This window comes from Schistocerca gregaria, chromosome 8 (assembly GCF_023897955.1).
Source record: "Schistocerca gregaria isolate iqSchGreg1 chromosome 8, iqSchGreg1.2, whole genome shotgun sequence".
In the NCBI taxonomy this organism is placed as follows: Eukaryota; Metazoa; Arthropoda; class Insecta; order Orthoptera; family Acrididae; genus Schistocerca; species Schistocerca gregaria.
In genome coordinates this window covers 491842480-491866922 of record NC_064927.1, presented here as the reverse complement: position 1 = coordinate 491866922, position 24443 = coordinate 491842480, and the positions used below count along the sequence as shown (strand labels likewise).

The window sequence follows — 24443 nt, the reverse complement described above, 5'->3', positions numbered from 1 at the left end:
AGTAGTAGCTTTATTGATCTGTATGTCACTTTTACAACGGCATTGGTCGTGTCATGGTATTACGATTTAAGAACTACAGGCATGCGTATACTTGCAATCCTGGTTTGACAAGCTGTGACAGCCGCCTGTGGCCTTGTGGAAGAAAGCCTTATGAGAATCCACTTAAAACATAAATCAGGATGCATTTGAGCCTTCACCCTCCGCAATACGAGGCAAGTCTGTTTAAGACAGCGCAACCTAATCGATTTATCCCTTGCAAACAAGTTATTCAATGCAAATGCTACGATGTTCAGTCATTTCTCACTCCCAGTCGCAACGCAGACTCCTTGCATCATACACACAGTTTCATTACGTGATATTACACACACTGTCAGCTGATACCATGACCATATCGGCGACCTCTCGTTTTAATTTTGTGTTTGGAGCTTCCCGTTTGCTAGCCTGAAAAAATGAGTCAGCATCCCTCAATAATGAATGAGATGATGAGCTCAGAGAGGCACAAGATGTATCAGACAGGTCATAACTTTGGGAGTACGTTCCTAAATGGTTCAAATGGCTCTGAGGACTAAGGGACATAACTGATGAGGTCATCATTCCCCTAGAACTTAGAACTATTTAAACGTAACTAACCTAAGGACATTACACATATCCATGTCCGAGGCAGGATTCGAACCTGTGACCGTAGTGGTTGCGTGGTTCCATACTGTAGCGGCTAGAGCCGCTCGGCCACTGTGGCCGGCAGTACGTTTCTCCAAAAATGAGAAAAGAAGAAAAACATAGTATGAAAGGGTTATGTGAAATGATAGATCTTTTATTATAGTTGCTATTGTTTATTTGTGTTTCATTTTTTTTACCATATTCCTACTTAGTGTTATGTAAATAATGCTTGACTGTATGGAATGTAAATCTTATCAGGTACTTTTTTACTGCCTTTTTAAATAAGTTCATGTTAGTAATGTCTTTCATTTCCTTGAGTAATTTATTGTATTGTTTTATTTGTTGAAAGGGAATGTTATTTTGAGTTTTGTGTTTATTTTTTTCTGTTAAAAATAAGTTCAGTCTAGATGTTTTACCATGGTCATGGAGCGAAGTGCTTGTGCAATACTTGTATTTATTCGTTCTTGCTAAATGCAAGGACAGTCTTGATCTGTTTCCATGGTGATGATGTGGTTCAAATCTCCATTAGTTTAAACAGAGCTTTGAAACAGGCTCGGCTACCACTGTTGTTTATTATTCTTGTGGCCCTTTTCTGTAGTTGAAAATTCTCTTTATATTTTGTGAACTTTTTGCCCAGAAAAGAATGGCTTACCTAAGAACAGAGTGGAAATGTGAACATTATGCAACTAAAACACTGATGACACTGTAAGGGCGTAAGACGCTGAATGCGTTCTGTTTGCAAGTGACTGTGTGTTCACACCACATCAACTGAGAATTAGTATTCAATCCTAGAAATTTTGCGTCCGTTATTTTGTCTACAAGGATACCATCTACAGTTAATTCAACAGTCTCATTTTCCCCTCTTCAACTTGTAACTCATGCCATTTGTTTTATTTATGTTCAATGTAAGTTTATTGCATATTGACCAATTTTAAATTTTTTCGTGTGTATTTTATTTGCGTTCTCTGTAAGGAGTTGTCCCATTCTCTCAGTGACTGTGATAAACTGTTGCGAAAAGATTTGATGCATGTCGGGAACAGTGTTGGTCGTACGTAATATGCTACAAAATGTTCAGATGTGTGTGGAATCTTAAGGGACTTAACTGCTAAGGTCATCAGTCCCTAAGCTTACACACTACTTAACCTAAATTATCCTAAGGACAAACACACACACCCATGCCCGAGGGAGGACTCGAACCTCCGAAACACACACACCCATGCCCGAGGGAGGACTCGAACCTCCGCCGGGACCAGCCGCACAGTCCATGACTGCAGCGCCTTAGACCGCTCGGCTTAATATGCTACCCTGAAGAACTATATTAATGTACATTAGTTCCGATAAGCGTTTTATTAACAGTTTAGGCTTATCTGAGGCATCTATTGTCTCTGCCCTTTGTATCCGGTCCGACAAGTACGGTTGAAACCAGTCATTATTTACGCCTTTTATTGGGAACTCTTTTTTAGTAGTACTTTACGGTCAAGAGCATCAAAGGGCTCAGGAAGATCTAAAAACATTGCTGGGATTCACTCGTGTTTGTCAATAGCCACAAGTACCACTTTGGAAAACTCTACTTGTCCAATGACCGCAGTGGTGTCGTCGTCGTCGGGATTGCGTTTCCGCCCTCTCTCCATATAAGTGCTTTCCGAAAACCTGATTTCTGCGGAAGACAGAGAACTCCCTGGAGGAACGCCCGCAGTTCGGCATTCGGGTTCCCGTGCGCCGGAGCGCCGACGCGCTGGGCAGTGCAGCCGGCGCCGCAGGCTGGCGGAAGCGCCCACCGCCCTCCCCCTGGACCGCCAGCCTTGAACCGGCCAGCCGGCAACTCGAGCTGCACTGGGCCGGCCTTCCCGGAAGCTGCGGCAGCGGCGAGGCCGACCCCCTACCCGCAGCTACGGCGGCGGCCGCAGGGACCCAGCCTGCTCTGCCGTCACGGCGCCCCGAGATCCCCAGTCCGGCGTCTGCAGCCTTATTCTGCACCGTCCTTAGGTTACCCCGGTAGTGGCGTCAAAGCTGCTATTCTGTACGCTACTGACAAGGGAAACTCAGCAGCGCACCCCCATCACATTTAGTGGTTAAATGGCCCATTAGACAGCCCGACAAAACCTTAACACAGATCGAGCACGAAAACCAGAAAATGTACTAAACTGAAAAAAAAATCCCAAATGGAAACAGTGAACGGTCCAATCTAAAGATGTGCAACATCGAGAGACATGCAAGCACCACTACCTGTGATGGTTGTGTGGGCACAGTGGTGGACTGCAAAGCGCGAGATCCTTGTTCTAATCTCTCTTGGCCCTATTTTCTTCCCACAGACATCTGAACTGTCGGTCCAGCGATTGGCTTGTCTATTCTCCTTCTGTAGTTTTCGCAGTTAAGTGAAACAACAAGTTTACTGTTACCAGTCACCGTTTTATTTATTTCCACGACGCGTTTCAAAGGTTTAAACCTCCATCATCGCGTGGATTTACATTAGTTAATATATTTATGTGTGTGTTGTGTACGATTTTTTGGAGGAACTTGTGGCAGTGCCCTGGGCAGTAACACAACACACAGACAAATGTCATATTAACTAATGTAAATCCACACGATGATGGAGGTTTAAACCTTTGAAAGGCGTCGTGGAAAGAAATAAAATGGTGACTGGTAACAGTAAACTTGTTGTTTCAGTTAATGTCAATAACAGCCACGGTAAAGCATAACCTAAAATGTTCGCATTTAAAGTTTTCGCAGTTGTCGTACTGTACTTTTGTCCTACAACATGAATCACTTGCTAAGAATATATTACCGTCACAAATGTGATGGACAGTGAGAGCAGGCGAGATGCCTCATAGAACTCCCACAAAAATGAAAAAAAAGCAAATAAATAGTAGTGAATTACGTCATAACAAAGGAATACGAGAGTTAAAACTTCCCAAACGGAACATAAGAGTCATAACACGCGGTACGAATAGGAGGTATCTATGTTTGAAGGTCCCTTCCTTACACCTCGCTGTTGCTTGGACTATTTACTGTTCCTATTTTGCTTCTTTTTTCGTATTTCAGTTCACCTCCTTCCCGTATTCATCCTTGATCTGTGTTCAGTTTTTGACGGGCTATGTACTGGGCCACCTTACCACTGAACCTGTTGTTGTTGTTGTAGTCTTCAGTCCTGAGACTGGTTTATTGCAGCTCTCCATGCTACTCTCCCAGTACCTACTGCAACCTACATCCTCCTTAATCTGCTTAGTGTATTCATCTGTTAGTCTCTCTTAGTCTCCCTCTACGATTTTTACTCCCCACGCTGCCCTCCAATGCTAAATTGGTGATCCCTTCATGCCTCAGAACATGTCCTACCAACCGATCCCTTCTTCTAGTCAAGTTGTGCCACAAGCTCCTCTTCTCCCCAATTCTGTTCAATATCACCTCATTAGTTATGTGATCTACCCATCTAATCTTCAGCATTCTTCTGTAGCACCACATTTCAAAAGCTTCTATTCTCTTCTTGTCCAAACTATTTATCGTCCATGTTTCACTTCCATACATGGCTACACTCCATACAAATACTTTCAGAAATGACTTCCTGACACTTAAATGTATACTCGATGTTAACAAATTTCTCTTCTTCAGAAACGCTTTCCTTTCCATTGCCAGTCTACATTTTATATCCTATCTACTTCGACCATCATCAGTTATTTTGCTCCCGAAATAGCAAAACTGCTTTACTATTTTAAGTGTCCCATTTCCTAATCTAATTCCCTCAGCATCACCCGACTTAATTCGACTACATTCCATTATACTCGTTTTGCTTTTGTTGATGTTCATCTTATGTCCTCCTTTCAAGACACTGTCCATTCCGTTCAACTGCTCTTCCAAGTCCTTTGCTGTCTCTGACAGAATTACAATGTCATCGGCGAACCTCAAAGTTTTTATTTCTTCTACATGGATTTTAATACCTACTCCGAATTTTTATTTTGTTTCGTTTACTGCTTGCTCAAGTAAACCTGAGTGGCTGCGATTGGGAACTTCTGCCGTGAGGCGTGTCATCGATCGGTCCTCCTGCCCATTGTTCCTCTACAGTACCGGCAGGTGGTGAGGTGTCGGTAAGGCCGTTCGTCCAGGTCAGTGTGCTTTATGTTCAGAGATAATGTCTTATTTTACAAATACTCAGTGATTTTTAGTTGTGGATTCAGTGGTTAGGTTGCTTGAAGAATCACTAGGACGCATCCGAGGGTAAAGTAAATTGCAAATTTTATTATTCAGGCGAGAATCACTGAAGTGGACACAGTATACACGGTACTGTTAAGAAGAAGGCAAGAGGGACGAAGGCAGGCAACGCGGTTGGAGTAAATGCGGCGTCATTTGGCAAACTAATCTGCAGGACGAGTGCAACCCCTGTGAAGTGCCCGAGGCCAACTTTGTGTCGAGGTACAGACTGTGCAGCGAGGCACCCCGCAATTTGGTTGGGGAAGTGTGGCCGTACATGACGGCCGTAAATGAGCTACAGCACCTCAAGGTACATTTGTTTAGCAAGTGCTGAAATGACAATCTGTTGAACAATTCTTATCAGTCATCTTATGCAATGGTTACTTTTTTCGTTCTAGGGTTTGACAACCCTTAACTTCTTTGGACACGGGTCTCAATGTGCGCTGAGGAAATGGTGAAGGCTCTCACTGCGCCTGCATTCGATATCAGTAACGGGAATAGAGCGTGTGGCAGTTGTCGCAGGCTGAAGTGCACCGTGTCAGGTGTGCAGTCGTCGGGTGACATGCGCGCAGCTGTGGTCACTTGCCTGTCACTGTGTAAGCGTATTGTCATATCGCTGGCTTAATTGCGGAGTATCTTTGCGGGCAGCCGCGTGTGTAGGGAGTCGAGCGTGGGACACGGTACTGTTATGTTGTGTAGTGTGTAGCTCTGCAAGTGACAGGCTTTTTTAGCATTCAGGTTGAAGTGTTGCTATAAGTGCTGTTACAGTAAAGTGATGAAATATGGAGGTGATTCAGAGGAAAGTGTGTCAAGAAGTAATTGAAAATGAGCAGTAGTGCCGATAACGTATTTCTGTATCCTGTCGTTGCATGTCGCATAGCATCTATCATCCGCGCCGTGTTCGGTCTCCAAGAATGAACAAATGTGAATCAGTAATTCTGTTTACCACAAAAGAGTGCAATTAAGTAGCAGTGATTTGCAGCCGCGCCGCGACGGTTACGCGCACGCTCGTCTGGATTATATTTTGGACCGTTAATCATCAACACACTTACATCTATATAGATTATATAGATTTAAGTGTGAGGAAGTCGTTTCTGAAAGTATCTGTATGGAAGTGAAACATGGACGATAAATAGTTTGGACAAGAACAGAATAGAAACTTTCTAAATGTGGTGCTACAGAAGAATGCTGAAGATCAGATGGGTAGGTCACATAACTAATGAGGAAGTATTGAATAGGATTGGGGAGAAGAGAAATTTCTGGCACAACTTGACCAGAAGAAGGGATCGGTTGGTAGGACATGTTCTGAGGCATCGAGGGATCACCAATTTAGTACTGGAGGGCAGCGTGGAGGGTAAAAATCGTAGATGGAGACCAAGAGATGAATACACTAAGCAGATTCAGAAGGATGTAGGTTGCAGTAGTCACTGGGAAATGAAGAAGCTTGTACAGGATAGAGTAGCATGGAGAGCTGCATCAAACCAGTCTCAGGACTGAAGACCACAACAACAAACAACAAATCATCAAGATTGTTAATTGGGATAAACATTTACGATTTAGAGTCTAAACAGTGCAACCAGTAGTTTCCATATCGTCTCAGAACATAGATGTTCATACCAGGCATAGGACGGTGTTGTGTTTAAACGTTGAGTGGCTCCCCTAAACCCGCTTGCATTTTTTTCGATAGTTCATTTAAGGCAAGCCAAGAGCCAGCTGTGGAGCAGGACAATACGACCGCCGCGGGATGACCAGGTACGTGGAGTGGACAGGGCGCACGGTCAAGCAACAGTCCGAAACGACGAAGACGGTTCAAAGCACCCCACCCCTTTGTGCTTCCGGGCGTGTTGCAACTGGACGGCTCGAGGAGAGACGGTAACACCGCACTGACACACCGCCGTTTCTCGGGAGCCGCTCCAACACGCTACCGTACAGCTTAGGGAAGTGCACAGAGGCTCGGTGCACTCGCCAACCGAACGTATCGGCAGAGCGACCAAACAGTACAGAGCAGAGCTGCACGCCCGGACCGCGAATCGCAGGAGAAGGACCGCGCTGCGCTGCACCTCCGCTGCACCTGCCTGCCTGCCTGCCTGCCTGGTACAGACCGGCGTAGCCGTTCTTCTCAGGGGGCGGGTCGAACCGCCCACTCGCTGCTGTCAAAAGGCTCCCTCATCACTCATCACTCACTATTCACTTGCTAAACAAAAGAAAGGCAGGTGCCTCGTCTTTTTAATTTCAGATCTATGTGCCTGTGTTTTACCTTATTTTAACCCACTTTAAAAGAAGATAGAAACGGAATTAATGATTTTCCGTTACATCTTTTACTTTAAAATTACCAAAAACGTCCTGTTGTTCTTCAACAACAATTATAAACATCACAGCAAAATTCTGAATATCTTCATCACAAAAACAAAAATCATTCATAATTTTCTACAAATGAAAACAATATGAAACCAACCATACGATAGAAATTACTTTTCTACTTCCTGAAATCACCTACTGTTGCCGTTTAGAACAGCATGACAATATTTGTATCCGAGGAGAAGAAACTAATCAATGTTATGATTTGTAAATAGAATTTGAACAATTTTACTTGAAGGGAGCCAGTTTATTCTCTCAGTGCGTGTCAGTCCTTCTGAAAAGCTTTTCCAGTAGGGTACTGTAACCATCCCCTCACTTATCGTCCTTAATGACAGTGAAAAATTAAACTGCATGCACCTAAAGGAAATTTGGGAAAAGCAATCGTCAACGAAGTTAATCTGTCGGGAAAGAGGGAGGAAAGGGTTACATCTAAATGAAAGGAAAAATGAAAATGATACTGGTGGAATTAATGTTGAGAAAAGGGTAAAATTAATAAAGAAAGTAAATGTGCCGTCATTATGTTAGCAATTAATTGGCGTTAATTAGGTATTTGAGATTTGGGGAAAATTACGGTCGCCAGTCATATGGACAACTACTGTAATAACTGAAAATGAAATATTAATGCACATATAATTAGCACTAAAAGCGTGGCAACTGAAGGTTGACACATGTGTGAAAATTGAATGTTTGTCGGTAATAAATTTCGCTACACTCTGACTTAATTAAGCAAAAGAATTAATAAAACCTGAAAATTGAAAGTTAATTTAGTGACTGAAATTGATAGTGAACTTTGTTTCTGAACCTTTACGAAATTCAACAAAATAAGGTTAGTCTTGGGCTATCTCAACAATCATTTCAAAAGCTACTTGAATCTACGCAATTTAAAAATAAGAGATTTAACTTTGAACTTGAATTAAATGATTCTGAACAATTAACAATAGTAAAATTTAGTACGTACCAAGCTGAGCTGCATTCACAGGTAAGCTAAAATATGGTAACAAAACTCGCACTCTTAATTTCTGCTCGTGTAATCTAAATATTGTAGCCAGCTATGAACACTTTAACTGAACTTTGCAATTAAGGCAATGAAATGAAATGATATTACTTTAATGCTGGCGTTTGAATTTCAATGACACTCGGGTTCATTCCAGAAAAGGAAGGGCCCCTTTTTGGTAATGCAATTGGGACAATGAGCAACAAAGTTTCATGCTAAGTTGCAGTATTTTTGTGATGCAACACTTTGAAAAGCTGAGGTCTGCCCTACAGTTCTAAAACTCTACGTGATTTTAGTCTTCATTGTTGGTTGATTGAAGGTTTGAAGTCGTCGATCGAGGAGGTGGCGACAGTCACTCATTGTCGGCCGTCCCTGTTGCAGAAGCTGGATGTTGGCGCGCCTTCTCGACACGGTCACCAGGCGAAACGGGCTCTGGATGTGCGCCAGCTAATGCTTCCCGTCCACGACACCGTGTCGGAAACTATCATAGCAAGTCGAGCGCAATTACATGCTGCCAAACCCCGAAAGCGCGACAACTCGAAGGAGCGTCACTCAACACACCTGCACCACCGCCCTACTCCAGCCAGATTCTCCTGCCCGCGCTCCACGCGGCAGAGTTAACACTACCAAAGATCCTGAACACTTTGGTTCTCCATATGACCTAACGATGTATTCGTTCGATAGCATAGTTTTCCCTAGGCCAGACTTAGCGTAAAAATACAAATAATATTTACAAAACAAAACAATTATACGTCGACATAAATGCATATATAAATAGTAGAACAATTACAATATATAAAGACACAGAAATGTCATATCCTCAGGTAACAAAATACGGAAAAAATTTATAGTACAATAGATGGAAATACGAGGATATGAATTTCCGGCGTTACAGTACACACACAGATGGAATACGTAACTTTTTGCAACCAGCTGGTGAAGCTTTGCATACAACAGTTATCTGGATGCCTAGAAGTTTAAGGGATCACTAGTGATTTCTACGCAAACGGTACGTCAGATAAATATTTCCCTAGCAGGACAATCGTCGCAGGGCTTTCGTCGTGCCGTCCTTGGAACTGCCAGATCATGTCATCAAGCTCCTCCCAAACTGAAGAAGTCTTAACCCGTTATGGTGGCAATTGATTGGTGCATATTCTCTTTTTAATTTTCAAGTGTTTTCTTAAGGAAAATATGTTTTCTCGAAAAATTTCACTATTCTTTTGACGTGGTCAACAGTGTCTGTACTGACTTGTGCGCTGCAGAATGACGTTTAAAGGATAAGCAAAGCGTGAAAGATGCAGAACATTCCAGAGCGTGGCAGTTGATTTCATCTTTGAAGAATTGTTCGTTACTGATAATAGCCTTTACCCAATTTGAAATACACCGAGCGAAAAAAATTGCAACATCAAGAAGGAATGGTGCGACATGAATGAGAGCTTGTAGGTGTGTGTCTACATCTGAAAGACGGCGTTTGTTCGCATCTTCGCACCAACTGCGTAAGAACGGCACTAGTGTTACGGCTATGAGGATGCAAATGAAGTTTGCTTTAAATACAAGCTGTAACGCTCGTAAGCGTTTCTTAACCCTGAGATTCAATATGTTGAGTTGATGTTAGTCAAGAAACGTGATGCAAATAGAGACAGCCGGAGTTGCAATTAAAATGGAAGTTTATTTAGTCAGTAACGGGTTTCGGGTTACGTCCATTCTCAAACCAAACAATTTTGGCCAAGTAAAATATCTGTCAAAAATAGCAGTAAATATAGTAGGTGCAAATGTGCAGTTAATGAACATTAGTTGACACCATCCACACATGTATTTTGGATGGACATTTCAACTGGCAAACATTGGTTGGTTTCTGAATGAGCATGTCACTGACTAAAAAATTTCCACCTTAGTCGCAATTGTGGTTGTCTCTTTTTGCATCACAATCTGAACGTAAGTGGCTGTCACACAAAACCCAGCTTGCTCGAGTTATGTTAGTCAAGAATCCCTTTAAGGCGACAAAGATGCCACTATCAACTCTACATCTACATGATTACTCTGCAATTCACATTTAAGTGCTCGGCAGAGGGTTCATCGAACCACAATCATACTATCTCTCTACCATTCCACTCCCGAACAGCGCACGGGAAAAACGAACACCTAAACCTTTCTGTTCGAGCTCTGATTTCTCTTATTTTATTTTGATGATCATTCCTAGCTATGTAGGTTGCGCTCAACAAAATATTTTCGCATACGGAAGAGAAAGTTGGTGACTGAAATGTCGTAAATAGATCTCGCCGCGACGAAAAACGTCTTTGCTTTAATGACTTCCATCCCAACTCGCGTATCATATCTGCCACACTCTCTCCGCTATTACGTGATAATACAAAACGAGCTGCCCTCTTTTTGCACCCTTTCGATGTCCCCCGTCAATCCGACCTGGTAAGGATCCCACACCGCGCAGCAATATTCTAACAGAGGACGAACGAGTGTAGTGTAAGCTGTCTCTTTAGTGGACTTGTTGCGTCTTCTAAGTGTCCTGCCAATGAAACGCAACCTTAGGCTCGCCTTCCCCACAATATTATCTATGTGGTCTTTCCAACTGAAGTTGCCCGTAATTTTTACACCCAGGTACTTAGTTGAATTGACAGCCTTGAGAATTGTACTATTTATCGAGTAATCGAATTGCAACCGATTTCTTTTGGAACTCGTGTGGACCACCTCACTGAGTTAGAACCAGGTCGTGTAATGGGGCTACGAGAATCTGGATGTTCCTTCTGCGCTACTGTAGCCACGGTACGTGCATGCTGGCAGCGGTGATCACGAGAATGTACCGTGGCAAGAAGACCGGGTTCCATACAGCCACGTGACACTACCGAAAGGGAAGATAACCGTGTTCAGCGTAAGGATCTGGAGCATCGTCCTCCATCTGAATCAGCAATCTGAGCGGCAATTGGCACCTCAGTGACACAACAGACAGTTACAAATCAGTTACTTCAAGGACAGCTGCTAGTCAGACGCCCTGTAGCGTGATTTCCACTGACCGCAAACCACTGCCATTTGGGCCTTGACTGGTGTCACGCTAGAGCCCATTGGAAGGCAGAGTGGAGGTCTGTTGTGTTTTCTGATGAAAGCTGGCTCTGAATCTGCGCCAGTGATGGCCGTGTGAAGGAGGACAGCTGAGGCCCTGCAACCAACCTGTCTGTGTGCCGGGCACACTGGACCTGCACCTGGAGTTATGGTCCGGCGTGCGATTTCTTATGACGGAAAGAACACTCTCGTGGTGACCCACTCCACCTCGACTGTAAAACTGTACGTCCATCTAGTGATTCAACCTGTTGTGCTGCCACTCATAAACAGCATTCCAGGGGGTGCTCGGTGCTCTCCAAGAGGGTAACGCTCGCCCACATATCGCTGATGTAACCCAACATGCTCTACAGACTGTCAACATGTTGCGTTGGCCTGCTGCATCACCAGGTCCGTCCCCAGTCGAGGACTTGTGGGACAGCAATTGGACTACAACTTCAATGTAATCCACAAACAGCGTTAACCGTCTCCGTATTGACCGATCAAGTGCATGGAACTCCATTCGACCAACTGACATGTAGCATTTGTACAACAGTGCATGTACGTTTGCATGCTTGCATTCAACGTTCTAGCGGTTACAACGGTTATTAATGTACCAGCATTACACATTTGCAGTGGCTTAGCTTGCACTTACATCAACCTGTGATTTTGGAGTGTCAATGATTTAAATACACTATTGGCCATTAAAATTGCTACACCAAGAAGAAATGCAGATGATAAACGGGTATTCATTGGACAAATATATTATACTAGAACTGACATGTGATTACATTTCCACGCAATTTGGGTGCATAGATCCTGAGAAATCAGTACCCAGAACAACCACCTCTGGCTGTAATAACGGCCTTGATAAGCCTAGGCATTGACTCAAACAGAGCTTGGATGGCGTGTACAGGTACAGCTGCCCATGCAGCTTCAACACGATACCCCAGTTCATAAAGAGTAGTGACTGGCGTATTGTGACGAGACAGTTGCTCGGCCACCATTCACCAGACGTTATCAATTGGTGAGAGATCTGGAGAATGTGCTGGCCAGGCCAGCACTCGAACATTTTCTCTATCCAGAAAGGCCCGTGCAGGACCTGCAACATGCGGTCGAGCATTATCCTGCTGGAATGTAGGGTTTCGCAGGGATCGAATGAAGGGTAGAGCCACGGGTCGTAGCACATCTGAAATGTAACGTCCACTGTTCAAAGTGCCGTTAATTCGAACAAGAGCTGTCCGAGACGTGTAACCAATGCCATCCCACACCATCACGCCGGGTGATACGCCAGTATGCCGATGACGAATACACGCTTCAATGTGCGTTCACCGCGATGTCGCCAAACACGAATGCGGCCATCACGATGCAGTAAATAAAGCCTGGATTCGTCCGAAAAATTGATGTTTTGCCATTCGTGCACCCGGGTTCGTCGTTGAGTACACCATTGCAGGCGCTCTGTCTCTGATGCAGCGTCAAGGGTAACCGCAGCCACGGTCTCCGAGCTGATAGTCCATGCTGCTGCAAACGCCGTCGAAGTGTTCGTGCAGATGGTTGTTGTCTTGCAAACGTCCCCATCTGTTGACTCAGGGATCGAGACGTGGCTGCACGATCCGTTACAGCCATGCGGGTAAGATGCCTGTCATCTCGACTGCTAGTGATCCAGCACGGTGTTCCGTATTATCCTCCTGAACCCACCGAATCCATGTTCTGCTACCAGTCATTGGATCTCGACCAACGGGAGCAGCAATGTCGCGATACGATAAACCGCAATCGCGATAGGCTACAATCCGACCTTTATCAAAGTCGGAAACGTGATGGTACGCATTTCTCCTCCTTACACGAGGGATCACAACAACGTTTCACCAGGCAACGCCGGTTAACCTGCTGTTTGTGTATGACAAATCGGTTGGAAACTTTCCTCATGTCAACATGTTGTAGGTGTCGCCACCGGCGCCAACCTTGTGTGAGTGCTCTGAAAAGCTTATCATGTGCATATCACAGTATCTTCTTCCTGTCGGTTAAATTTCGCGTCTCTAGCACGTCATCTTCGTGGTGTATCAGTTTTAATGGCCAGTAGTGTATATTACCTATACAAACGTGCTATCGAAATTCCATTACTCTACGTTAATTATTTTTTGGCGTTGTATTTTTTTCTTCAGTGTATTGTCTATAGCCTGCCCTCGTCCAGATTGGAAGTACTCAAGATGATACAACTTTGAGATTTCTTATCTATGGTATGTGCCGTGAGTGCATGAAAACCAATTATATTTATAGTTGGTCACCTGTCACTGCCTTTGATACTGGGTGTGGCAGATTTTGATAACGTTTTTACAATTTGTGAATTACAGTTTGGCCAAAGCATATTTATCTTGTATTTACATCTCGTTTATATAGTGCCTGTGATTCTATTTCACATGATCAGTTTTATAACATTCGCAAACTTACTTATGGGTTCTTGTAAACTAAAATCGGTTGCAAGTGAAGGCATCAGAAATAAATAAGCATCTGGTCCGGAAGCAGATAAAAATGGCGAGCTGGATACAGATTGAGTGTCTCTTCCACGTCTTGGGACACTTTATCTCAAGCAGAAACATACATCAGTGAAGGCGATTCACAAGAAATGATTTCTCAATGTCTGCCAAACGATCATCAGTTGACTGTGATCTTGACTGGCTTCCTGACTTACCCCATTGCAGTGGTACTATTCGATGACTGGACTTCGACTGTCTCTTTAGGTTTCATAAGGAGTCAGAACAGTAGCAGATTACCTGCTGGAAGTACTGAAATCTTCCTTTTTTATCCAGTTTGGTAAAACAATATATCACTTGAAGGTCTATGTATGGTTGATACATTCTGCAGCACTCAAAAATACATTCTGTGGAAAAATTTATATACATTTATTTATATAGATGCACTTTTAACAGTAAAAACTTTAACTGAAAATAAATGTACAATGGCATACTTTGTAATACATACATGTTCTAACAAATGTATAAAATATATCATCATCATCATCATCATCATCATCATCATCATCATCATCATCAAGTGGAGACCAACTGGTAAGTGGTGAGCAGGTTGGCAAATGGTGAGCTGTGAGTGTGTTGCCAAGTGGTCAAGTGGTCAAGTGGTGAGTGGGGAGTGAATTGGTGACTGGTGAGCAGTCAGTGATTTGGTGAATAGTAAGTAGGTTAGTGAACAGTGAGTGGGTTGTAAGCAGTGAAACGATCGACGGGTAGTGAATGATAAGGAAGTTGGTGAGCAGGTTAGTGAGCAGCAAGTGGTGTGAGGGTTGGGAAGGGAAGAGCAGTGAGTAGGTTGGCGAGCAGTGAGCAGGTTGGCGAGGAGCGAGCAGGTTGGCAAGCAGTGAGCAGGGTGGTTAGCGGTGAACAGTAAGGGGCTTGGTGAGCAGTGAATGGCTGGTGGCAGCTGCTTCTTTGAACCAGGAGCGGGAGGGCAGCAGAGATCAGATAAGCAGCTCTCGCGAGTCAGTTCCTTGGAGCTTCTGCACTCCCAAATAAGCTACAGTGTGTTCCTTGCAAACTATCTTCAAAAATCAAGATGGGAAGGTGTTCATAACAGTAAGGTTTGTAAACATGTATGTACAGAACGTCTATAGCGAATTTTTCTGCAACTTGGGAGATGTTTCATACTTTTATGGTTTGTGCCAAAATAATTCAGCATTTTGTATGGAGAGCTGTTGCAGCAGCCTGACCAAGAATTTCCGTGCTGGTTACTTACACCACTTTAAAGACATTTCAAATATGAGGAGCTACTACTCCTTTCTTCTGTGACCACCAATCGTTCATTCCATAGAAGGGTCTAATTCGTTTAATCAGATGGTTCATCTTTACTGTCTAGTTGTGTCTGCTTAATTAGACGTCGGGAAATAAGCTGTGAACGATGGTAAGCAGAAAATTTCTCGACCTGATAAAGAGTACTACATGTTTAAGGAAAAATTAAGTATACTTCATTTGATCAATGCTTATGGTCCAAAAATTTTCCATGAAGTAGTTTACGTGACAAAACGAAATAGGTGGACAAAATGTGACAGACTTCCTCAACATACTCTAGAGTGGAGACCGTTGACTTCCAACAAAAACACCGCGTGAAACAAAGAAAAGTTACATTTCTGAGTGGAATCATTAAAAGTAAAAACAGAAAAGTTGTCGTGACCACAATTCTGAACGAAAAGTACATGGAGAAAATTAATAGTTAGCAAACTGTCGATGAAAGGACGATAACCATAGAGCCTGATGTTTTGGCTCTGAGCAATATGGGACTTAACATCTAAGGTCATCAGTCCCCTAGAACGTAGAACTACTTAAACCTAACTAACCTAAGGACATCACACACATCCATGCCCCAGGCAGGATTCGAACCTGCGACCGTAGCCTGATGTTTTGGTTATACCGTTTTGATAATTGATGTATGGGCAGTAAAAGACGAGTTTACTGATCGATTGATATACTAGATGGGAAAAGAAAAACAATACTCGTGGGCGATTCCTGCAGTTGTGTAGGTAGTAAAGTGCAAACGGAAGTTCAGACCTTTTTGGGAACAAACGGGCAATGAGAATGTATTGTAATTAGTAGAGGTGTGTGACCAGTTTAATTTTGAAGCCTCAACATTTTTTTCAATCAAAAACAGACACAAATATACTTGCACTCAGCCAAGGGGAAACATGCAGTCAGTAATTACTATATCTAGATAGCAAAACTCCGGTGGAAGATGCTTGTATGTTAGATGGCAAAGAGGAGAGGAGCATGCTTTGGATGTGTTTATATTGTACAGAAAGATGAGATGTCATTTTTCTTTTGAAGTGCCCGTGTCACAGAAGCAGGACTGGAGTGGAATACCGAGGGCAGAGGTACAATCTGCAGTGCTGGAAATAAAATACAGCACCCTCAAGGACAAGGTCATTTTATTAAAGAGTGACATATCTCATCATTGTAGGAGTTGTGACATGGTTGTCACATATTTCTGACCGATACTGGATACTGGCTCGGTTCTTGGCTATTTTTTGAGAATAGTACAAGGCTTGCTGATTCTGGAGTAAAGCTGCAAAGAAACTTGTTAATAACCGAGTGGGCCAGGTGCCTGATCCCCAGGGCTCTACACTTCGCGGAAGTTCCCGTCCCTCGCTTTGGACGCGAATGAGGCCCTAGCCTTGGAAGGCTGCTGCCGCTTAGCCAGTGCATTCCATAGCGCGCAACTGTTCTTGACGAATTCACTTCCCTGTTGACGCAATCTAAGAAAGAGCCGACACAGTGCCGCTCGGACATCGTGAAAAAATTCACTGTCTTTTTCTTCCAAATCTTGTTACCCAGTAAAATGTGCTAGTAGGGGCTGTGTGGCGTGGACTGGGCGGGTTTTTAGGTTAGAGGCTCTCGGGAAAACACAAGAAGGGCTTCAGTCACAAAGGGTGCAGGCTGAACACAGGAAGAACGTACATACAGGAACCATTGGCATAACAGTTGTAAATTGTTGTGGGAAAGTACAGGAGCTCAGCGCGAATAGAAAGCACTGATGCTCAAATCGTCACAGGCACTGAAAACTGGCTGAAGCCGGATATAAGCTTAGCCGAAATTTTTGGGAAGAACCTAACGGTGTCCCGAAAAGATGGACTAAACACGGTTGACGGTGGCGTGTTTGTTGCTGTCAGAAGTAGTTTAACTTGTCGCGAAATTGAAGTAGATACTTCCTGTGGGTTAGTATGGGCAGAGGTCATTGTTGGCAACCGGAAATAACATACTAATCGGATCCATTTACCGACCTCCCAATTCAGATGATACTGTTGTTGAAAGGTTCAAAGAAAACTTGAGTTTGATTTCAAACACGTACCCGACTTATACTATAATAGTTACTTACTCTCGATATGTTGGCAAAAATACATGTTTAATTCCGGAGGTACGCATAAAATATCATCCGTAATTGTGCTAAACGCATTCTCTGAAAATTATTTCGAGCAGTTAGTTCATGAACCCACGCGAATATTAAACGGTTGTGAAAACACACTTGACCTCTTAGCAAAAAATAATTCTGAGTTAATAACGAGCATCAAAAACCGATTCAGGGATTAGTGAACACAGGGTTGCCGTAGCGAGATTGAACATTGCGATCCCCAAATCCTCGAAAAATAAGCGAAAAATATACCTATTAAAAAAAGCAGATAAAAATTCTATTGACGCCTTCTTGCGAGAAAATCTCCACTCATTCCAAATTAATAATATAACTGTAGACCAGATGTTGCTTAAATTCTAAGAGATAGTACCGGCAGCAATTGAGAGACTTATACTAAATAAATTAACAAGCAACGGAGCTGATCCTCCTTGGTACACAAAACGGGTTAGAACACTGTTGCAGAAACAACGAAACAAACATACAAAATTTAAACAGACGCAAAATCCCCAAGATTGGCGATCTTTTACAGAAGCTCGAAATTTAGCGCGGACTTCAATGCAAGATGGTTGTAACAGTCTCGAAACCTGGTAGAAAATCCAAAGAGATTCTGGTCGTATATGAAGTATGTTAGTAGCAAGAAACAATCAATACCTTCTCTGCGCGATAGCAATGGAGATACTATCGAAGACTGTGCTGTCAAACCAGAGTGACTACACAGCCTTCCGAAATGCCTTCACAAAAGAAGACGAAGTAAATATTCCAGAATTCGAATCAAGAACAGCTGCCAACATGAGTAACGTAGAAGTAAATATCCTCGGAGCTGTGAAGCAACTTAAATCACTTAATAAAATAAAATCTTCTGGTCCAGACTGTATACCAATTAGGTTCCGTTCAGAGTATACTGATGCATTAGCTCCATACTTAACAATCGTGTACAACCGTTCGCTCGACGAAAGATCCGTACCAAAAGACTGGAAAGTTGCACAGGTCACACCAATATTCAAGAAAGGTAGTAGGAGTAATCCACTAAATAACAGGCCCATATCGTTAACGTCGATATGCAGTAGGATTTTGGAACATATATTGTGTCCGAACATTATGAATTACTTCGAAGAAAACTGTCTATTGACACACAGTCAACACGGGTTTAGAAAACATCGTTCCAGTGAAACACAGCTGGCTCTTTGTTTACGTGAAGTGGTGAGTGGTATTGAGGAGGGATTTCAGATCGATTCCGTATTTCTGGATTTTGACACTGTACCACACAAGCGGCTCGTAGTGAAATTGTGTGCTTGTGGAATATCGTCTCCGTTATGTGACTGGATTTGTGATTTCCTGTCAGACAGGTCACAGTTCGTAGTAACCGACGGAAAGTCAGCCAGTTAAACAGAAGTGGTTTCTGGCGTTCCCCAAGGTAGTGTTATAGGCCCTTTGCAGTTCCTTATCTATATAAACGATTTAGGCGACATCTGAGCAGCCATCTTCGGTTGTTTGCAGATGACGCTGTCGTTCATCGACTAATAAAGTCATCAGAAGATCAAAACAAATTTCAAACCGATTTAGAAAAGATATCTGAATGGTGCGAAAAAGCGGCAGTTGACCCTAAATAACGAAAAGTGTGGGGTCATCCATATGAGTGCTAAAAGGAACTCAAACTTCGGTTACACGATAAATCAATCTAATCTGAAAACCGTAAATTCAACTAAATACCTCGGTATTACAATTACGGACAACTTAAAGTGGAAGGAACACACAGAAAATGTTGTGGGGAAGGCTAACCAAAGACTGCGTTTTATTGGCAGGGCACTTATAAAATGTAACAGACCTACTAAGAAGACTGCTTACACTACGCTTGTCCGTCCTCTTTTAGAATGCTGCTGTGCGGTGTGGGATCCCTACCAGATAGGACTGACGGAGTACATCGAAAAAGTTCAAAGAAAGGCAGCACGTTTTGTATTATCGCGAAATGTAGGAGAGTGTGTCACATAAATGAGACAGGATTTGGGCTCGACATCATTAAAAGAAAGGCGATTCTCTTTACGACGGAATCCTCTCACGAAATTCCAATCACCAAGTTTCTCCTCCGAATGCGAAAATATTTTGTTGACACCGACCTACATAGGGAAGAACGATCACCACGATAAAATATGGGAAATCCGAGCTCGTACGAAAAGATATAGGTATTCATTCTTTCAGAGCGCTATACGAGATTGGAATAATAGAGAACTGTGAAGGTGGTTCGAGGGCCCCTCTGCCAGGCACTTAAATGTGATATGTAGATGTTGTCCACAACCGTGTTTATGTGCGAAGGGCTCGACCGATGTGTGGACATCGATACCAACAGCCGATACCAACCTCCTGCTTGTCAAGGTACATCCTCTTGATGATGGGGTAACATAGTTTGTTCAGAGTCTGCAACTTCTACTGTGGCTGAAAGTCCCACGCGAGAGCGGCAGTCCCATGTGCAGTTTGGGCTTCCAACAGAAGCTGCGACCCCTTTCCGTCTTGTCTTCTGCCTGATTTGTTCTTGTGTGCGTTCGTCCTCTGCAAGCTTGACCCATTCCGCACTGTCGACAGCAGTGCTCGTAGTTTCCCAGCGACTTGCACTGATGCTGGCCTAGGTCAGGCCCCTCTTCTCTCTTGCAGACAGTCCGGGAGCGGTGGTGCGGTTTTCCCACTCCTCTCACACCCTCCTGAAGTTCTCCATAGAGCAGTTTTTCTTTTTCTTTTTTTTTTCAGGATCTATGCGCCTAACATGTCGCAGCCGGCAGCCGCCTTAAATGTCGGTGCCTCGTGAGTACATGAACGCTGTTTGCGTTTGCGAGCTGTGAAACGTTGGTGTTGGTTACTCTGTCTCTCCAAGAGTTCTGGGGGAGATGAAAGCTGTTCAGTCGAGGTTCGTTCTGAGCAAGAAGTGTCCATGAGTTGCAGCTAGAGACAAGGGTGCTGATAACACAGGCTTTGTATACATGTAATTTAGCTTCTACATCTACATACATACTCAGCAATCCACCAAATGGTACGTGGCGGAGGGTACCTCGTACCACAACTAGCATCTTCTCTCCCTGTTCCACTCCCAAATAGAACGAGGGAAAGATGACTGCCTATATGGCTCTGTACGAGAGCTAATCTCTCTTATCTTATCGTTGTAGTCTTTCCGCGAAATGTAAGTTGGCGGCAGTAAAATTGTACTGCAGTCAGCCTCAAATGCTGGTCCTCTAAATTTCCTCAGTAGCGATTCGCGAAAAGAACGCCTCCTTTCCTCCAGAGACTCCCACCCGAGTTCCTGAAGCATTTCCGTAACACTCGCGTGGTGATCAAACCGACCAGTAACAAATCTAGCAGCCCGCCTCTGAATTGCTTCTAAGTCCTCCCTCAATCCGACCTGATAGGGATCCCAAACGCTCGAGCAGTACTCAGAAATAGGTCGTATTAGTGTTTTATAAGCGGTCTCCTTTACAGATGAACCACATCTTCCCAAAATTCTACCAATGAACCGAGACCACTATCCGCCTTCCCCACAACTGACATTACATGCTTGTCCCACTTCATGTCGCTCTGCGATGTTACGCCCAAATATTTAATCAACGTGACTGTGTCAAGCGCTATACTTCTAATGGAGTATTCTTTTTCCTATTCATCTATATTAATTTACATTTATCTATATTTAGAGTTAGCTGCCATTCTTTACACCAATCACAAATCCTGTCCAAGTCATCTTGTATCCTCCTACATTCACTCAAAGACGACACCTTCCCGTACACCACAGCATCATCAGCAAACAGCCGCACATTGCTATCCACCCTATCCAAAAGATCATTTATGTAGATAGAAAACAACAGCGGACCTACCACACTTCCCTGGGGTACTCCAGATGATACCCTCACCTCCGATGAACACTCACCATCGAGGACGAAGTACTGGGTTCTATTACTTAAGAAGTCTTCGAGCCACTCACATACTTGGGAACCAATCCCATATGCTCGTACCTTAGTTAGGAGTCTGGAGTGGGGCACCGAGGAAAACGCTTTCCGGAAGTCAAGGAATATGGCATCCGTCTGATACCCTTCATCCATGGTTCGCAAGATGTCATGTGACAAAAGGGCGTGTTGCGTTTCGCAGGAGCGATGCTTTCTAATGCCGCGCTGATGCATGGACAGCAACTTCTCTGTCTCAAGAAAATTCATTATATTAGAACTGAGAATATGTTCGAGAATCCTGCAACAAACCGATGTTAAGGATATTGGTCTGTAATTTTGAGGATCCGTCCTTCTGCCCTTGTTACATACAGGCCTCACTTGCGCTTTTTTCCAGTCGTTCGGGACTTTAAGTTGGGCAAGAGATTCGCAATAAATGCAAGCTATGTAAGGAGCCAATGCAGTAGGGTACTCTCTGTAAAACCGAACTGGAATCCCATCAGGAACTGGCGATTTTCAACCCATTCAGCTGCTTCACAATCCCAGCGATGTCTATCACTATGTCCTCCATACGGGAATCTGTACGAGACTCAACCGGCGGTATGTTTGTACGATCCTCCTGCGTGAAAGATTTCTCAAATTTAAAATTTCATCTTTCGTTTTGCTGTCTTCCGTTGCCAGGCCAGACTGATCAGTGAGTGACTGGATGGAAGCCTTCGACCCGCTTACCGATTTTACGTAAGACGAGAATTTCGTTGGGTTTTCAGCAAGATCTTTTGCTAAGGTATGACGGTGGTAGTGGTTGTATGCTTCGCGCATCGCTCTTTTTACAGCAGCACGAATCTCTACTAACTTTTGCCTGTCCTCATTCTCCCGATCTTTCTTGTACCGCCAGTGCAACTGCCTTTGCTTCCTGAACATTCTCCGAATTGCGCTGTTAAACCACGGTGGGTCTTTTCCGTCCGTAACCCACTTTTGGGGCACATACTTGTCCAATGCGTGATTTACAATGTGTTTAAAATTTGCCCATAATTCTTCCACGTCCATCGTACCGGAAGTAAATGAAGTCGATTGATTTACCAAGCGGGATGTTAACAACTGCTTATCTGCTCTTTCTAGTAAGAACACTCTCCTAACCTTCTTGGCCGCCTTCTTAACTTTCGTAACCATAGTCGTAATGACAGCATCGTGATCACTAATCCCTGTCTTAACACTGACACCGTCGATGAGGTCTGGTCTGTTCGTGGCTTCCAGATCTGCTTCTGTTGTGTGCAGTTCATTGTTCCCTACTCCGCTTTCAATCTGGCCGTGACAGATGCTTTTACGATTCTGTTAGTCATCTCAGAGTCCACAGACAAGTTGTTACATATCGTAGATCCAATGTAGGTAATCTCATCAACTACCTGGAGAGAATTGCCATCAGTGCTGATGGGAGGAAGGTTGCTTTGGTAATTTTATCATTTCGTGGCTCTTGGACCCTTCTTACTTTGCATTTTCGAGCTGCGCAGATTAGAAAAGCGTGTAGAGTTTCCCAAGCGGTCTTCCACGTAGATGAGGTGCTTTCACAGTGTTAGCGGGACATACATAATTAAAATGGGCATCTAGGCAGCTTTCTGTTTCAGTATTATAGACGACTTTGTGCTCACTGTTTCGAAGCCATATCTCAGTCAATATTACTCTTATTCATATATTTGGAATGTTAAAGCAATTACAGTCCTCCGTCAAAAAATTTTGCGTTTTCATCAACACTTCTGTGAGTGCCTTCATCAGAAATTAAATATTCAAACTGGCCTATAACGTAAGTACAAATTTATGGAATTTTTTTAATATAAAAGTGTAAGTATTGGCTAATTGTACGATAAAGGAACAGTACTTACATGTCACGTATAAGATAACACAAGCAGCCCGTAGTGGATTGCTTTCCACGCATTCTACTTTAAAAATTGTGACTAAAGCTCTTTCGCTTAATATTTATTTTATACGTGACCTGTAAGTACTGTTTCTTTCTTGTGCTGTTAGTACTTACACTTTTATACAGGGTGTTACAAAAAGGTGCGGCCAAACTTTCAGGAAACATTCCTCACACACAAATATAGAAAACATGTTACGTGGACATGTGTCCAGAAACGCTTAATTTCCATGTTAGAGCTCATTTTAGTTTAGTCAGTATGTACTGTACTTCCTCGATTCACCGCCAGATGGCCCAATTGAAGGAAGGTAATGTTGACTTCGGTGCTTGTGTTGACATGCGACTCATTGCTCTACAGTACTAACATCAAGCACATCAGTACGTAGCACCAACAGGTTAGTGTTCATCACGAACGTGGTTTTGCAGTCAGTGCAATGTTTACAAATGCGGAGTTGGCAGATGCCCATTTGATGTATCGATTAGCACGGGGCAATAGCCGTGGAGCGGTACGTTTGTATCGAGACAGATTTCCAGAACAAAGGTGTCCCTACAGGAAGACGTTCGAAGCAATTGATCGGCGTCTTAGGGAGCACGGAACATTCCAGCCTATGACTCGCGACTGGGCAAGACCTAGAACGACGAGGACACCTGCAATGGACGAGGCAATTCTTCGTACAGTTGACGATAACCCTAATGTCAGCGTCAGAGAAGTTGCTGCTGTACAAGGTAACGTTGACCACGTCACTGTATGGAGAGTGCTACGGGAGAACCAGTTGTTTCGGTACCAGGTACAGCGTGTGCAGGCACTATCAGCAGCTGATTGGCCTCCACGGATACACTTCTGCGAATGGTTCATCCAACAATGTGTCAATCCTCATTTCATTGCAAATGTTTCCCTTATGGATGAGGCTTCATTCCAACGTGAGCAAATTGTAAATTTTCACAATCAACATGTGCGGGCTGACGAGAATCCGCACGCAATTGTGCAATCACATCATCAACACAGATTTTCTGTGAACGTTTGGGCAGGCATTGTTGGTGATGTCTTGATTGGCCCCATGTTCTTCCACCTACGCTCAATGGAGCACGTTATCATTATTTCATTCGGGATACTCTACCTGTGCTGCTAGAACATGTGCCTTTACAAGTACGACACAACATGTGGTTCATGCACGACGGAGCTCCTGCACATTTCAGTCGAAGTGTTCGTACGCTTCTCAACAACAGATTCGGTGACCGATGGATTGGTAGAGGCGGACCAATTTCATGGCCTCCACGCTCTCCTGACCTCAACCCTCTTGGCTTTCATTTATGGGGGTATTTGAAAGCTCGTGTCTACGCAACCCCGGTACCAAATGTAGAGCCTCTTCGTGCTCGTATTGTGGACGGCTGTGATATAATACGCCATTCTCCAGGGCTGCATCAGCGCATCAGGGAGTCCATGCGACGGAGGGTGGATGCATGTATCCTC

At 43.7% G+C, this 24443-nt stretch overlaps 1 protein-coding gene across 1 annotated transcript in view; it reads right to left on the bottom strand.

The window, feature by feature from the left end:
- LOC126285262 (uncharacterized) overlaps positions 1-24443 on the bottom strand; it is a 78035-nt gene that overhangs the window by 6964 nt on the left and 46628 nt on the right. Inside the window, exon 3 of the mRNA XM_049984553.1 lies at positions 2308-2638. Coding sequence (XP_049840510.1) covers positions 2308-2638 — 331 coding nt within the window. The remainder of the gene's footprint in view (positions 1-2307; positions 2639-24443) is intronic.